Source organism: Acipenser ruthenus, chromosome 21, assembly GCF_902713425.1.
Source record: "Acipenser ruthenus chromosome 21, fAciRut3.2 maternal haplotype, whole genome shotgun sequence".
NCBI lineage: Eukaryota > Metazoa > Chordata > Actinopteri > Acipenseriformes > Acipenseridae > Acipenser > Acipenser ruthenus.
Window position 1 is genome coordinate 19,827,704 of NC_081209.1, and position 17,426 is coordinate 19,845,129.

Here is a 17,426-nt window from a genome sequence, read left to right on the forward strand (position 1 = left end):
AAGCAAGGGCTTCCACGCAGGTGTGGCTCGTGTTAAGCAAATAACATCCCAGCATGCTTAGGGTCATGTATAAATAGGCCTGGTTGCCTATAATTATGGCTGCATGAGAAGACCTCGGTGACTTTGAAAGAGGGTATTTGTTGGGGTGCGCTTGGCAAGAGCTTCAGTGACCAAGATAGCTCAACTTGCTGATGTTTCACGAGCAACGGTGTCTAAGGTGATGTCTGCATGGAACTCTGAGGGAAAGACAGCAGCAAAGGGCAACAGTGGGTGGAAGCGCATACTCCAACATCCTGATATCCGTGCATTAACTGAAAGTGCAAGGCAAAACAGGTAAGCAACTGCAGATCAAGTGACTGCAAATTTCAACCTGGTGTGCGAGCAGCCAGTTTCGTCAAAAACAGTACGCAGAGCGGGATACCATAATGGCCCAACGCCCTATTAAGTGACTTTACATTGGTGTTTCCTTTTTTTTTTTTTTTTTTTTGTCCACAACCTGTACAATAACTTGCACTTGTTTTTTTTGTGTGTTTTTGTATTGGTACTCATGAAAGGTGTGAATGGCACAAAGCTGTGGTCACAACAGGAACGTCCCCAGCCCCAAGTCTTTATAGAGCAGTGATAGGTCTTGTGGCAATGCATAAATATATTTTCAGCCTAGGAAATACGGTACATGTGCCTTGAGTATCACAATTCAATGTCTAATATACATCTTTTATATTTAAATGCTACTGATAAATTAATGAGTAAATGACTGCTTTAATGCTGATTTGAGGGAATTAAAGTATCCTATTCCTTCAGTTAAGGCACATATTCAAAATGAGTAAACAAATGCAAGTGTGACAAGTTCTGCTTTTAGGTCAGCTCAGCATGTTTAGTGTGAGGCAGTTTGATAGCAGCCACACCTCCAATGAAGAGCAAGGCTGCCACCAGGAGAATGGGAACAGCACAGTTAGTATCAACCAACTGACCAAACACCACGTTCCCCAGGATCGATGCCACACGACCGACTCCCGTGAAGAAACCAAGAGCAGACGAGCTGAAAGACAGGTATACCAAATGAGCAGAAAGAGTGAGTCCAGGTTAAACTCCACTAGGACACGGGAAGTGTGTTTTTAAAATAGCAGTCACACTGCTCATGGTTCAGTTTGAATTGGTTTATCCAGCCATGTTTGCAAGAACTGTTTGTTGCAGTACTTCATAGCTACACACATGCACCGTTTGAAGACATAAGCCCAAATGCTGGTGTACTTGGGGGAATATTTTCATAAGGGTTTGCTCCTGTTAACTCATTTTCTTTTTCTTAAACAATAATACACCATGAGAAACACCTTAAGATTGCAGAAGAGACCTGTATTTGTTTGGTTCTTTTTTAATATAAAATGAAGTGTTTTATTGTGTGGGGTTTAGTTTCCTATTTTTTTTTTTTTTGAATGAGAGATGTTATAAATTAACATATTGCTCCAGACTCCTGAGCCAGGGGCACACGTTACTCCTTCAGAGTCTGTAGTGGCTGGTGGATCATCTTTCTTTCGGAACAAAATCAGCACCATTTATTCTACACTCTCCTGCCACAAACCCACTATAGTACTTGATCACCTTGACTCCCCTCCTGCTCTCTTCCTTCTCTCTCCATTACTGATGTCTCCAGCCTATTGTTGAAATCTGCTCCGGATTGTAAGTAATCTCCTGTTTAATGCTGCTGCTCCTTAACCTAACTGCTGCTTTTGATACCATAGATTATAGCATTCTTCTTGACTGCCTTCAGAAGTATGCTGGGATCTCTGGAACCTGTCTCCTGGCTGTCCTCTTACCTATCTGGATGCATGCAGTCTGTTTTCTATGATGGAAGCAGTGCTGAAGCAAACCCGGTCACTTGCGGTGTCCCTCCAGGGTCTGTTCTTGGGCCTCTTCAACATCTACATGCTTCCCTTGGGTTACCTCATCTGCCAACATAGCCTCATGTTTCACTCCTATGCAGATGACACCCAGCTCTACTTAAAACTCGACCCTGGATGTCCCTCTGTCATGGTCCTTCTGGATAGTAACCTCTCCTTTGATGCCCAAATCTTCTCTGTAGTCAAATCCTCCTTCTACCACCTCTGAAACATCTCAAAGCTCCGTCCCTACCTTTCCCTCCCAGATGCAGAGATACTCTGTCATGCATTCATCTCTCGACTCGACTACTGCAACTCTCTCTATGGTGGTCTTCCATCACGCGCCATAAACCGATTGAAGCTGGTTCAAAATGCTGCTGCTAGGATCCTTACCAGATGTAAAAAACATGATCACATTACCCTGTCTTGCCCAGCTGCACTGGCTACCTGTAAAGTTCAGGATTACTTTCAAAATTCTCCTGCTTTCCTACAAGGCCCTTCATCACACAGGTCCAGAATATCTCTCCAACCTGCTGACCCGCTATGTCCCGGCACGCAAGTTGAGATCCTCTGACTCTTGCCTGCTTGTTATACCCAAGCAAAAGTGCACCACACGCAGAGCGCTCTTTTAGCTTCATGGCCCCGACTCTGGAACTCTCTCCCAGCTTTAGTGCGTGCAGCTCCCACAGTCGCTCGCTTCGAATCAACTTTGAAGACCCACTTCACTCTTGCTTTCAATGCTCTAAGCCTGATATCTGTTATTGCCTGTTGTCCAAATTGCTATTTCAGATTTCTCACGCCATCTTATTCGTATGATTCTGTATGACACACACATCCACAATGTTTAGAATTCACATCCTAGCCTTGTATTTAATGTAATATGCCTGTATTTAATGTATTTGCATTTTTTTTTGTATTTAATGTATTATGCCCTGTATTTCACTGTATTTAATGTACTATGCATTGTTTCTCACTATCTTGTAAAGCGCTTTGTGATGGTGGTCCACTATGAAAGGCGCTAAATAAAATAGATTAATTGATTGATGTCTTCATTGAAGCCAATGAGAGACTTCTCATTGAAACTTTATCTATGAACTCTCACTTGTAGCTACTCTTACTGTCTGTGCAGCTGTGGGAGGAGACAGGGAGAAGTTACAGTACTGACCGGAGCTGTGTGGGGTACAGCTCTGTGCCGATGACATCCAGAGCGTTCCATGCGATGACCGAGACCGCGCTGAACACACACGACATGATCAGGGTCTGGGTCTTGGTCTGGACTGCCCAGATGAAGAACACGCTGACTCCCGACAGGAGGAGGCTGAAAGCTGAAGGAGCGAGACACCGGGATTAGACAGGCGATGCAGCAAGGAGTGTATACCTAAGGTATATTTCCACTCGCACTCTTTATTTTGGTGCGGTGTTCAGATGCTTTCTTGTTCAGTCAACAATTTAAAATATATTTAAAAATTAAGGGGTAGGTCTGTATTTTAAAATGAGTGATAAACTAGGATTCAAAATATATTTTTTTAATAAACAATTTTAAAAATGTATACTGTTTGTCTATTGATCGCCTTTGGTATTTGTCTCTACAGTGTCCACAATCTTGAAAGGGGGTTGTATGTACTGTACATTTAAGCACTTCTTTGAACCTCCTGCATTAGATCATTTGGAGAATTGAATCAAGACCAAACCTACTGGTTTTATATAGCAGGCATGGGTGGGTCTGTCCTAGCAAGCTGTTTGACAGCATGTACAAATGCACTACTCTCGAACCATGCATTTTATTTACTTGTGCTCATTTTTTTTTCTCCTCGTTACTCACTAAGCAGGACCTTCCCTCCCACCACGTCCATCATAAAGATAGTAAATATATTTCCAGGCAGATTGGCAGCTGCAGTGATGAAGCCCTCCATGTACACTGCAAACAAGCACAAAGCAACAGGTTACACCTGTTCATGCCCACAATCTCAATGAAATAGGCTGGTAGGGTCACAAACAGGGTTGGAGTCCATTCCTGTTTTTCAATTCCAATTCCCACTCCCTTTTAATCAATCAAACTGGCTTAAAATGAAAGCAGCTGAACAATCACAACGATATCTTTAAAATATAAATTCCAATTACTTCCAAAAAATTGGGAATTTATTTTAAAAAAGAACTGAAAAGCATGAATTGACCCCCAACCCCCACACTCCTAATTCATAGGTACATTTGTGAATGAGAGCAGGCTGTTTAGCCCATCATGGCTCCTCCTCATGCCTATGTTGTCTTTAATAATAATAATAATATTATATATATATATATATATATATATATATATATATATATATATATATATATATATATATATATATAATATATATTTTTGTAGTATTAGTAAGGTGACCAGAACTGGACACAGTATGCTAGGTAGGGTCTAACAAGTACATTATGTAGTCTTAGCAGAACTTCCCTAGGCTTGTTGTGATTCTGCAGTAGTAAGATAATGCTAGGGTAGTGTACTGCACTGCTCTGGTAGGTTGTGCCTTGTCCCAGGGTGTGCACACCTTCAGTTTTCACATGGTAGCAGGTGGCATTCGCTGGCTGCAGAGAGCTTGATGACTGAGATGCATTAGCACACGGAGAGCCACCGTCTTCTATCCTTTTGAAGAGTTCTGGAAACCACATCCACAGGCCATAGTACCTACAAACACAAGCCGAGACGGTATGTAAAGAATGATCTTACTGCTTGGCTGGAAAGGTTTAAATAGGAAACTAAAACGGAATTCCTTTTTTTTTTTTTTTTTTTTTTTTTAAAACCAAGTACCTGATTTTTTTTATGAGGACCTTGGATTGATTTTGAATTGTTTCAAAAAGTTTAATCATTTATAGTATCTTGTTGCACTATAAACCACTGTGTGAAAATCAATACAAAATAAAAGCAGTAACATCTGAAATAAATCCAAAGATTACTGTAAATGCCAAATATTCTACTTTTTTATTGAACATTTTATGGTTCACACAGAAGGTTTAAATGTTAAATCAATAGATTTACAGCCTTAGTGAAACTGTAACTCCCTGTACACTCCTGTGTAATGCAGCTAGTTGATTAGGAGTAAAATTATCTTGATGGGCCTATTTAAAAGAAGAACATGTGATGTTCTGCATGTACTGATAATTGACCTACTTACAGCTGTGAATAGCCAAGCTTAGCTATGAGCTGGCCAGGCACAAAGGCATTTTACAAGAAAACAGTGACAAGAAAAAGATAAAATTCAGTAAAGTTGGAGAAATACTGTAAGGTCAAAGTAAAGATACGAGAAAAACAAATGAAGACAGTGAAGTATTAGGGAAGCAAATGTTACTGATAACTAAAGTAAGAAAGAGGTTATGGTAGAGGTGGTGTATTGTTAATAATGTGTAGAATGTCTGCCATTAAAAAAGCCATTAGCTGCTTTCATCCTTTCCTGTAATGTTTGTCAGGTATAGAACAGAGATCAATGCATGTTTGAAATTGTGACGATGCTGATTAAAATGTAGTCAAAATGCTCACAATGAGAGCGGGTTTCTGCTAATCTAGTAGCCACTGATTGCTTATTTCATTTATTTCAAGTCACTGGTCCAATCGAAACATGACAATCTCACTAGTTTCTTTTCGTATTTTTATATATTTCTTTGGATAGAGTGTTTTATAGTTATGTAATATGATGTACAACAGCGAGCAAGTAAACAATACAAATCCAGTGTTGAACAATATCATAAAGCACTGTGTTGGGTAGAGATGTAAAACTTACCCAAATGATATGCAGAAAAAGATAATCAGCAGAAGAACACTTCTTGAAGTCAAGTGATCGGAGAAAAGCTTCTGAATGGGTTCCAGAACCTGAAAAGGAACAGAGAACATTAGTGTAACCACACTGATACTTAATGACTAGAGCATTTTCCATTTTAATATTTACTTTGTGATAGGATCATGTGTTTCTAGAAATATAGAATTGCAGGAAGTACTAGGCTTACTGTAGCACGGCTATTTCGTTTTTACCTATAATTTGATATCCATGCAGCCCCAGACTGATAAAATCGGGAACAAGAATGTATTTTTTTTTTTTTTAGTTCGGCAATGGTAAGAGATAATAGATTATTAGATATTTAGAAGGTGAAACTGGCTGCAACTACTTTCAAACAAATACTAAACGATCACATAACAGTTGGCTTGTTTCATTTGGCCTACCCAGGAGACACATTTAAGATCTTCTTTCCAAACCACCGCACAATTCAGCACTATTGTCAGTTTCGGCATAAGTTTTGGAGTACAAAATCTTATTCAGATGGTATGGTACCATTACTTCGTCTCTCTCTCTCTCTCTCTCTCTCTCTCTCTCACACAATCAGTGTGTTCCAATTCCAGATTCTAACAGTAGCCTGTTGTGTCTGCTGTCCTCGGTTGTACTGTATATCAGATTTCATACCTTCCTTATTCTGTGACTGATCCTCTGTATTTTTGTATTGGCAACTATTTTTCCTTTTTCTGATGTTGGACTGATCTTTAATTCTGTGACCTGAGGGGGTGGAAATACAAACAGCATTAAGTTGTTGACTGGAGCGAGAGGTACATTACTAAACAAACCCACAGGTTTCTAAGACAAGCCTGTCATCCAAACAGTTATTTCAATTCTAAACATCAGATTGAGTAAAATGCTTGTTGTACTACGCCCTCTAAAGCTATTTATTAAATCGCTGGTAACTAAGACATGTCCTTAAAATCATTATAGCAGGCGTTATCCAGCTAGTGGCCTTTTTTTTTTTTTTTTTTTAACATGAATCTCTTACTATCCTGTACAAGCCCACCTTGTCCTACCTGCTGAGCCAGCTCCATGTGTTGCAGTAACACAGAGTTCCTCTAGGGGGAAGAAGGAGGAACCAAGAGAAAGAGAATAATAAGCATGACACCCATGTTTGTTACACAGTTAGTAATGCAAATCTGCTGTGGCACTCAAGCGCACTTGCAGCAGTCCAGTAAGAAGCTCAAATGACACACTGCAGCACAGGGGCAAAAGTAAGAGAAATAGGAGGCAGAATTCAGAAAGCAACAACCAATGCAAGAGGTTTCTAGAGCCCCTTTCACACTGGCACTCCTACCCGGGTCAAGACCCAGGTTCTGGCTACCTGGGTCACAATCCCACGTAGTGTGAAACCACCTACCCGGGCTGACCCAGGTCCCAGCGACCCACCTCAGGATGCGGGTCGACACGCTTTGACCCGGGTTAAGAGAGACAAAATGCATGATGGCCGTTTTCTTAAGCCGACGAAATAACGAACCGCCACGCCTGCGTGAAGGTTTCACTTTGGCAAGGAACGTTTCTCTTTATTCTGTTTGACACACCATGAGCCAGATTGCAGCAGGGATGAAGAAACATTTGCTCTAAATCAACATTTGGGCCGACGGTTCAATCCAGAGAAGCTTGGATGGAAGCAACAGTAACAAGCTGCTTGCGGAGCATTGATACACGCATTGTGTACTTGCATCTGTCACCCAGGTGAACCCTGCTTTATAAAAAGCAGTGTGAAATCGCGTAGCTGACCCGCATGACAGCGGGTCCTGACCCGGGTAGGTTTCGATCCGGGTAGAGCATGCCAGTGTGAAAGGGGCTTAAGTAAGCAGTCCAAAAAGCAAACAATATATCTTGCTTTTTCCTGATACCACGACTCCTCCAAAAAAAAGTTAAAATGAACTAATTTCAAATATTTTATTGGCCATTTATATAAAATGTGTGTTGATTTAGATTTGAGATGATTTAGTAGTATTTGGCAGGCGGAGTTCTTAATACAGTACCTGACTGTAAATATTTTTAGGAACCGGTTCAGTATTAAGCAGTACAGTTTGAAAAAAAAGTAGTATTTTATACCTAAAAAATTGCTGCTTTTCAGCTGCGCTTTTACTTGTTTATAGTGTGTGCGGGCAAGATCACCTCCTCTGGTTATAAGAGGAGGAGGGAAAAAAATGATGCAACACTCCTATGACTGTACGAGATCATTCTACCACACTTATAAATGTTTTAAAAATCAGTCAAAACTCTGAAACAAAACTGCTTCTTGCTAAAATGGATGGTTCATTGTAATTGAAGGAAAATCAATGCAAGATCAACATATAACTAAACATTTCAGGTAAACATTTAGTAACATACTATAGAATTTAGGATTTCTTTACTTTGTTGAATGATTGATTAAACATTTACTATCTCAATAATTTCAAGTACTTTTTTTTTTTTTTTTTTTCTCAAAAGCAGTTGGCAGATGGTATCACTGAAGGAGCTTTAGGACAAATACAAAGTGCAACAGTCCAGGAATGATGACATTGCATCTACTTGCATGCTAACTTGTTAAAGTGCTTGTCAGGCTTTGCTTCAAGAACAGGAAATATTTGTTTAACACTCCAAGCAAAGAGTCAGACTAGTGCTAATAAAACAAGAGCTAGAGTGGGGTTACGTTTCACCTTTTAATGAGAATTTTGTACAATTTTTAAATATTCTTTTCTATTTGACAATTTCACTGCGAAAAATGGCATTAAAATTGTAAAAAAAAAAAAACGTATCCGCAATTTACTTCTTACAAATTTTAACTAATGGTAATTTAAATGTAAGTACTCTGATTACAGTAGATTGAGACATTTTCTCAGAGTAACTCAAGAGTTTTAGGCAATTTGTAAAGTCGTTTTTATTACTGCAGTTTGTTTGCTTTCTTCTCTACTCTGTATCATAACACAAATGAACACTATTTAATATTTTTCCTTTGAGTCTGCTATTGAAATGACTGTCACTACAATGACTTGTGTACCAGCAGGAGCCACCGGAAGATCAAACAGTCAGTCTCCAAAGTATTTTTATAATTGATGGTGATAAGAGCACAGATACTTACTGGAAAAGGCTTGGTGTTCCCTCTGTGATTGAAGTTATACATCTTCCTAAACACGCAGACGGCTGCCTCCACTCGTCCGGCCTGCAGTGTGTAGATAAAAAATGTAAAGCTGGATTGCTGACATCTATTTTCAGTTTAATCTGAATAAGATTTCAAGCAGGGTATTAAGTTTTGTTTCAATTGTGCTTTACCTGGGCTGTGGGGACAGTTAGCTTTAATTGTACTTTTAACAGTGTTCTTCACACTTGCAGAACCCCATTCTCGCTCCTTGATGCTGCCGTCTTGGTTTTTTAACGGGCACAAATGATGGAAGGTCCCTCTCCCCATTCACTTCCTCTGTTACAGGTACCTGACCACACCTAGTTTACTGTGTGGCAGCACAGGAAGTGAACGTCATGTTATGGCAGGGCAAATGCACTCAATATTTACACAAAGATGTATGTAAATATGTACCTTGATATTGGCACCCTATTATGATCAGGCTAAAAGAGGGTCCTTAGAAATCCTTTATATTTGGACCAGCAGGAAAAATAAAGTAAACTCCATGTGCCCCCAGATTTGTGACACAACCAATAACTTGTGTCTAAACATGCATTTTTTTTTTCTTTTAATGTTCTCTGTGAGTTTTAGGTTCTAAAATGACAAAACTAGCATTAATCATTTATGTTTTTCTTTGAGTGCTTTGCCTGTGACCAGCCTTGATGGGGTTTCCATTCAGAGTTTGAGTGTTACTGTACATTACATGCTTACCTCCATGAGGAACTTGGGGCTCTCTGGCATGACCAGCCCAAAAATGAGTGCTGAGGACAGGCTGGGGATGGAGCACAGCACCACAAAGAGCCTCCAGCTTTGGAACTCCAGCGTCCCCAGCTGGAAACTTAGGAAAGTGTTGGGAATAACCAGCCAGGCCAAGCCTGCAGTATCAGAAAAATAAGCATATCAGTAACTGACTTGGAATTAGGTGGATTAAGCTACTGTGAATTGTTGATTTATTTAGTTTTTTACAAATCAATAGTTTGTATTGATAGTTGAGTTGTAGATTAATGGACTACTCCAGTTTTTCCTCTAGAGGCCTTGGTTCAAAGTTGTAGAGAGAAAATTGGTAAAGACTCAGGGCATCACAACTCTGCCATGGCTTGACCAATTACCGGACATGAACCCCACTGAGCACATGTGGGCTGTCCTCGACCGATCCCTGCGAAAGCATCCCATAAACCCACTTTCTGTGATCTCCCTAATATAGATCTGTGCCAGGAATGGGCTGCAATCCCGCAGACCAGGATTGCTGATCTCATACACACAATGTGGCAGCGCGTTGCTGTCTTGCATAAAGCCAAGTGCTGCACCCAAAGGCATTAAAGCCCACTCATACTTAGTCAGTGTGAGGTACAGTGCCTTGCATAAGTATTCACCCCCCTTGGACTTTTCCACATTTTGTAGTGTTACAACCTGGAATTAAAATGGATTTAATTAGGATTTTTTGTCACTGATCTACACAAAATAGTCCATAATGTCGAAGTGGGGAAAAAAATCTACATATTCTACAAAATTATTTACAAATAAAAAACTGAAAAGTCTTGATTGCATAAGTATTCACCCCCTTTGCTGTGACACCCCTAAATAAGCTCTGGTGCAACCAATTGCATTCAGAAGTCACATAATTAGTTGAATGGAGTCCACCTGTGTGCAATTAAAGAGTCACATGATCTCAGATTAAATACACCTGTTTCTGGAAGGCCCCAGAGTTTGTTAGAGAGCATATCTAAATAAACAGCATCATGAAGACCAAGGAGCTATCAAAACAAGTCTGATTTACATTGGGAAAAATCAGTTTTACCACAAGGGTGTTTTCTTAGGAGGTGTTCCTATACGCAGAGACTACTGTAATTTACACAATAACATCATATTATAGTATACAGGATTATGGATTTCTTTTAGTTTATTTTTTAATTTACATATTGGTTCCAATTCTTGCTTGGGGTTAGTGTAGGTATACATGACTAGGATTTGTTTTGTTGTGGATTTGTTCTTTAGTTGGCATTGGTCAATATATTCTATTCCAAGTAAGCAGTGCAATGTGTTGAAACATGGATATCTTGCCAAAATAAGTACTGTATGTATTATGTGATGTGTATATTCAGCCACCAATGTATTTGAAAAAAGCAGTAAAAACACTTCCCATACACTGTCAATGCATTCTATGTGACCATTCCTGCGATTACTGCCTTGAATTCTTTCAGAGCGCTTTTGAGATTCACTATGAAAGATAAGTAATCTCTGTTTATCAAGCCGTCAATGTCTGTCGGGACAGCATTACCTGCTGCCAGTATATTCCCAGCCATCCAGAATGTGGCTAGACCACTGATCATCGCTCCCCTCTTAGTGCGAGGCTGGAACTCAGAAAAGTAGGAGAAGATGACGGGAATGGAGCCTCCAACCCTGGAATAAAGACACGAGACACTGAGAACCCGGGATTATATCCTCTTCTTATATACTGCCAAGGAGACCGGGAAAAGAAATACAGAATTACACTTGTTTGTTTTTGTCAAAAGGGTTTTATAAAACAAATATGGGCTGTATATTGTTTAGGTTATGGTGGGATCCGTTTTTCAAATAGTGTATTGAAACCAAGCTTTTAAAGGTTTAATTGGTAAACTAAACTAAACATCATTCTAGCATTTTACTAAACGTTAAACCAAATATGTCCTGTTTATTACAGTTTAAGCATTTGATATATTAAAACGCAGATTAATATATCATACACGCTGAAAAGGGGATCTCTAGTAGTCACCATAATCTAGTCAGTCACTTTTTCAACCTGCTGGGGAGTGAGTTTCCACTGTAAGCTCTATCCTCTCTCACATGTAGTACAACACAATCGCATTCACACTTTGTGTGCCATGAAGAACACTGCCTACCCGATGCCACTGATAAACCGCAGCAGCAGAAAGAGCCAGAACCGGGGGGCCAGGCTGGCCAGTGCTCCAAACACCCCGTTCACAGTCAGAGAGATCACCAGGACCCTCTGTCGCCCCTTCTGGTCAGCGAGGTAACCCCACACATAGCCTCCGATCATCATTCCTGGATTGTCAGTGGAACAGAAAGACAATGTTGGTGCAAGAATCAAATTGGATCACAATGCAATAAGGGTAGAATAGACATACACTTTTTAAAGCCCCTCCTGCTGCAAGTGGGAGAGGAAAGCCGATATCCCTTCATGTAAAACTACCTTCAATATAAAATGACATGAGACTTCTTTTGAAATGGAATCTCCCTGCTATTTCACTGGGATTATAAATCCTGTTAACCTATGCCAAAATGCCCCAGTACACTATGGAGTCAGAGTCCACAGCAACAGCATTCAAATTTCCCTAATTCAACTTTTAATAACCCAAATGCTTCTGTAAACTTCAGTTCTCCTTTCTTGTCAGCACATTTTTATTTTATTATGCATGTTTTTTTCCTGTTTGAAGAGTCACAAGTCATTTTGCGATATATTTTGATGTTTCATTGCTTTTACTTTCTAGTTCTCGCTTACCTAAACCCTAAATGTACAAAACTACATATACTGTAGTGAGAGAGTTTTCACACAAAAATGTTTTTGGGCAGCGGGGAGGGCACTGATTCAATGTCACGAGACTGTAATGGAGGGATACTTGACCAGTCCGATTACCTCCTCTAACAACTTCAGAGAATTTAAAGCAAAGCCACAGAATGGCACATAATGTCTTTTGAGACTCAAATCAATTAATTGGAATCAGAAGCACTGGCCATTTGAGCACATAGTTGACATCCCTCGCATGGATTCTGTAATATATACATGTATATATAGGCTGCATCTCCTTGTTGCAAGTTTGTTTCAGCCTTAGCAAGCAAAACAGCAGATCTGTCAGACATGGTTGATTGTAGGCTCTCAGCTGTCTGGTTAACAAGTTTGGTTAACAAGCTTTTGGGACTTTGCAGATTTCCAGCTTCAGAGGCGGTACGTAGCCACTTCCAGAGCAATGTAAACACCTTTTTCCTTTGAGCAGTGCCATCGAGGGCTGTCCTCTGTGTAACTCAGCCGCAGACAGTCAAATAAAACAAGGTAACTGTCGGCATGGCTTGACGTACCCAGGAAGATGCTGGCTGTCAGCAGACCCATGTCGGAGGAGCTGAGCTGTAGGTCACAGCGAGCAGTTGGAAGGAGGAAGGACACACACAGGATCTCCACTGCATCACTGGCATTGGCCCACCCACAGACAACCAGCAGCAAACCGTGGAACAAACCAAAACCTGGTGTAGCGAGAGGAGGAGGAGGGAGAGAAAGAGTTAGCAATACACAAGAACAGAGACGTACATCCATACCCATGAGGAACACTGACTCCAGACAGGCATGTAAAGTGACATCTGTTGACCAGCTATGCTGTGTGGCTTAGCGAATAGAAGTATTGCTATTATCCCATCCTCCACCAGCTTTGCCTGTCATTTCTTTTATATAGCCATTACACAAACAAATATTGAATTTTGATATGAAAGGGAAATAAATACAGCTTTACTATCTCATTTTAGCTTTCAACTAGTAAACTTAATAATTGAAAATCTTTATTTTTTATTTATTATTATTTTTTTTTACTTTGACTCCAGTAAAGTCCACTTAATTTGCCACTACTCTAAATTCACTCCATGTGCAACAGCACGGGCACCCATCTATTGGTTCCTTATATTTTGCAAGGGTCTTTCATGGGAGTGTGGGCAAACTGTGGAAGGGATTTTGAGAAAGGAATAAGAGGATGGTTTCAAATACCTTTCATTTAACCAAGTTATTTTTTTCTAACTTAATACAATTGTTTTATTCCTCAGACAATTTACCTTTGCACTAATGTCCTCAAAATAGGGCCATGAGTCTATAAGGAAAGATCCCACGTATTATATGCCACAAATATTGCAGGTTATAGGCCTATTGCTATAGATTACAGCATTGGACAATCTGTACATAAATCATAGATACCTTACAACATGCCCAAATAAATTAAACTGTACTGTGGAATACACGGTACAGTGCATGCCATATTGTAAAGACATTAAATCGATGGAGCACGGGAAGATCCAAGGACACCTAGAGCAATAGGTTATCAACCACTTCTGCAATAACACTGTAGGTTAGAGAAGACGTCTTCATCCAGTACAGGCTCTGCTTAAACAGCACGTCAGGAATTTGTCTTCTGTATTATTATTATTTATTGATTTATTAATAAAATTTGTCAAGGACCCAAAACCTGACACAGTAAGTAATCCCTCAGTTCCCAATACCTGCTTCTTCAACTGCTTCTTCATAGGAGAATTTTGGACCCTGAGCTGTTTCATTGACATGTCTCCTTTTCTTACGTTCAAAAACAGCATCTCCTGAAATACAGAAATCAGAGGAAGGAGTCAAAGCAGAGGTTTACCCAAGCTTCCGCTATACAACTTAAACTGTAATACGTAGTTCCCCTCCAACAACTGTCGTCATTTTGTCTTTCTCTTTGCAAAAATTGCTTTCGTGATTCAATTTCTAACATTTAAATGCTTCTTGAAACCAGGGGCAGTTACCCTAAAACCTGCCGGCCCTCTTGTAAAGCAGGGACCACTGCAATGTAAACCAGGCTTATACAGACGTGCTCAAATTTGTTGGTACCCCTCCACAAAAAATGAAGAATGCACAATTTTCTCTGAAATAACTTGAAACTGACAAAAGTAATTGGCATCCACCATTGTTTATTCCATATTTAATAGAAATCAGACTTTTTAAAGTTTGATTGACCTTTTAAAGGTTTGTTGCACAACCTTTAGAGGCAATCACTACACTCAAACGTTTTTCTGTAGCTCTCAATGAGACTTCTGCACCTGTTAACAGGTAGTTTGGCCCACTCTTCCTGAGCAAACTGCTCCAGCTGTCTCAGGTTTGATGGGTGCCTTCTCCAGACTGCAAGTTTCAGCTCTTTTCATAGATGTTCGATAGGATTCAGATCAGGACTCATAGAAGGCCACTTCAGAATAGTCCAATGTTTTGTTCTTATCCATTCTTGGGTGCTTTTAGCTGTGTGTTTTGGGTCATTATCCTGTTGGAGGACCCATGACCTGCAACTGAGACAGAGCTTTCTGACACTGGGCAGTACGTTTCGCTCCAGAATGCCTTGATAGTCTTGAGATTTCATTGTGCCCTGCACAGATTCAAGGCACCCTGTGCCAGGTGCAGCAAAGCAGCCCCAAAACATAACCGAGTCTCCTCCATGTTTCACTGTAGGTATGGTGTTCTTTTCTTTGAAAGCTTCATTTTTTCATCTGTGAACATAGAGCTGATGTAACTTGCCAAAAAGCTCCAGTTTTGACTCATCTGTCCAAAGGACATTCTCCCAGAAGGATTGTGGCTTGTCAATTTGCATTTTAGCAAATTCCAGTCTGGCTTTTTTATGTTTTTCTGTCAAAAGTGGAGTCCTCCTGGGTCTTCTTCCATGGAGCCCACTTTCGCTCAAAAAGTGACGGATGGTGTGATCAGAAACTGACGTACCTTCACCTTGGAGTTCAGCTTGTATTTCTTTGGCAGTTATCCTTGGTTCTTTTTCTACCATTCGCACTATCCTTCTGTTCAATCTGGGGTCGATTTTCCTCTTGCGGCCGCGCCCAGGGAGGTTGGCTACAGTTCCATGGACCTTAAACTTCTTAATAATATTTGCAACTGTTGTCACAGGAACATCAAGCTGCTTGGAGATGGTCTTGTAGCCTTTACCTTTACCATGCTTGTCTATTATTTTCTTTCTGATCTCCTCAGACAACTCTCTCCTTTGCTTTCTCTGGTCCATGTTCAGTGTGGTGCACACAATGATACCAAACAGCACAGTGACTACTTTTCTCCATTTAAATCGGCTGAATGGCTGATTACAAGATTGGAGACATGTGTGATACTAATTAAAGAAACTAATTAGTTTGAAATATCACTATAATCCAATTATTTATTATCTTTTCTAAGGGGTACCAACAAATGTGTCCAGGCCATTTTAGAATATCTTTGTAGAATAAGCAATAATTCATCTCTTTTCACAGCTTCTTTGCTTTATTCTATGACATACCAAAGGCATGCAAGTATACATGATAAAATAGCTTTTAATTTCATCACTTTTCAGGAGGAATGAAGCATTATTTCAATGAGCTGTAAGGGTACCAACAAATTTGAGCACGTCTGTATAACGCTGTTTTCAGGAATTCTATCCCAGCGCAAAGTTACCAACGCAAGAAAAATGTATGCTCATTTTGAAAAACTAGAAATAAACTTGTACCACATATTTTTCCAGTTCTTGTAATTTTGTCTTTCTATTTGCTTTTGCGACTCAGTTTCAGCTGAGAAAAAGAAGTTATGTGTTCATTATTAAGGGTAGACCAGCACATTGTGTCTTTGCTGGAGGGTATCCTTTCTAACTGAAGGTACATTGGATTGCTGGTAATAAATGAATACCATCTGGCATATTTAAAAAGTTTTTAGTTTAGCGAGTTTACTTTATTAAAACGTTTAACCATTCTCGACTAAATTTATTTGAGTTTTCATACTGTTCTTATATACTGATTTACGTGTGGTTGCTAAAACCCAAGATTAAAACCTAGAACATTATAACAAGCATGTGAAACCATTACACAGTCAATAACCAACATAGGCTTTAAGATGCTGTTGCTCTGCTTCTATAGAATTGTGTAAATGCGGACTAAGGCTTGCACAGCCTGTAACTAACTGTGCTCTTTAAATACACTGCCACTGCAGCAGCAAGTCTTGAACGACTGTTTTTGTAACTCCGATGTCTCTAATGTGTATGGTGCTGTATACTGATGAATGAACCGTACCTTATTTCAATACCATCAATAGGGAACACCGTCTACAGCTCAAACTGCCTTTGAATGTACACAAACTACACCAAGGAATTAAGCACCAGCTATCAATCCTAAATCTTGAATCTGATCAAGATCAAACATTAAAAGTTATTATTTTATCCTGACAGAAAAAAAATATGCAATTGTTGTGAGAAATGTGTATCATATAACCGTGAAACAACAACGTCTACTAAGAACGACTCTGCAATATTAGTCAACCGCAGTGCACGCCAAAACAGCGACAGCAGCATATACCAACTCCGGGAGCTTGCGTACCTTCTGTATCCGAGTCAGACAGCGACGTGTCCGGGTAGTCGAGGAGCGGTTTTCGATCTGAATCGCTTAATCCTTCCTCTAAGATACGGCTAGACATTGTAAACCAGTATTGCCGTATGCAACCACATGCTTTCGAAATTAGCTCTTGGGGAATATGATAACACTGGTGCTATTCTCTGAAGTTTGTTTATTTGTGTTCATAAAACGCACAGGCGTGACGAAAGCAAGTGTCCAGTGCTTTAGAACTTCCGCAATTATGCCACAATGTTGTGACAAAACTCCGTGACGCCTCTATAGTTAGTCTTATTTGTAATTAGCGGCAATTAAATAAACTAAAGATAACCAATTTCTGTATGTCAGTAATTTGCTATTATATTTCATTTTGAATAAAATTTAAATAAACACCCAAGAAGGTTAAATAAGTATGGTTTTGTGATGTTTGCCGACGATTCTTACTCCAGAAAAAAAAAAAAAACATTACTACACGTATCAAAATTCTGTGTC

The 17,426-nt window shown here is 39.8% G+C and overlaps 1 protein-coding gene across 2 annotated transcripts; it reads right to left on the reverse strand.

Moving 5' to 3' along the window:
- Positions 1–462: 462 nt before the first annotated feature.
- Positions 463–17,203, reverse strand: LOC117427856 (synaptic vesicle glycoprotein 2C-like). 2 transcript variants are annotated; one of them, XM_058994943.1, is made up of 14 exons: positions 16,923–17,203; positions 14,061–14,153; positions 12,882–13,043; positions 11,687–11,849; positions 11,086–11,207; positions 9,519–9,682; positions 8,769–8,849; positions 6,712–6,753; positions 6,323–6,412; positions 5,648–5,736; positions 4,421–4,557; positions 3,700–3,795; positions 3,043–3,202; positions 463–1,039 (listed from the first exon to the last, which is right to left on the reverse strand). In XM_058994943.1, exons 1-14 carry the CDS (start codon positions 17,017–17,019, stop codon positions 856–858), a joined length of 1,680 nt encoding a protein of 559 aa, XP_058850926.1. In that variant the 5' UTR covers positions 17,020–17,203; the 3' UTR covers positions 463–855. The 2 variants fall into 2 exon arrangements, with proteins under 2 accessions (XP_058850926.1, XP_058850927.1); XM_058994944.1 differs by lacking the exon at positions 6,712–6,753 and having other exon boundaries at positions 16,923–17,202.
- Positions 17,204–17,426: the final 223 nt, after the last annotated feature.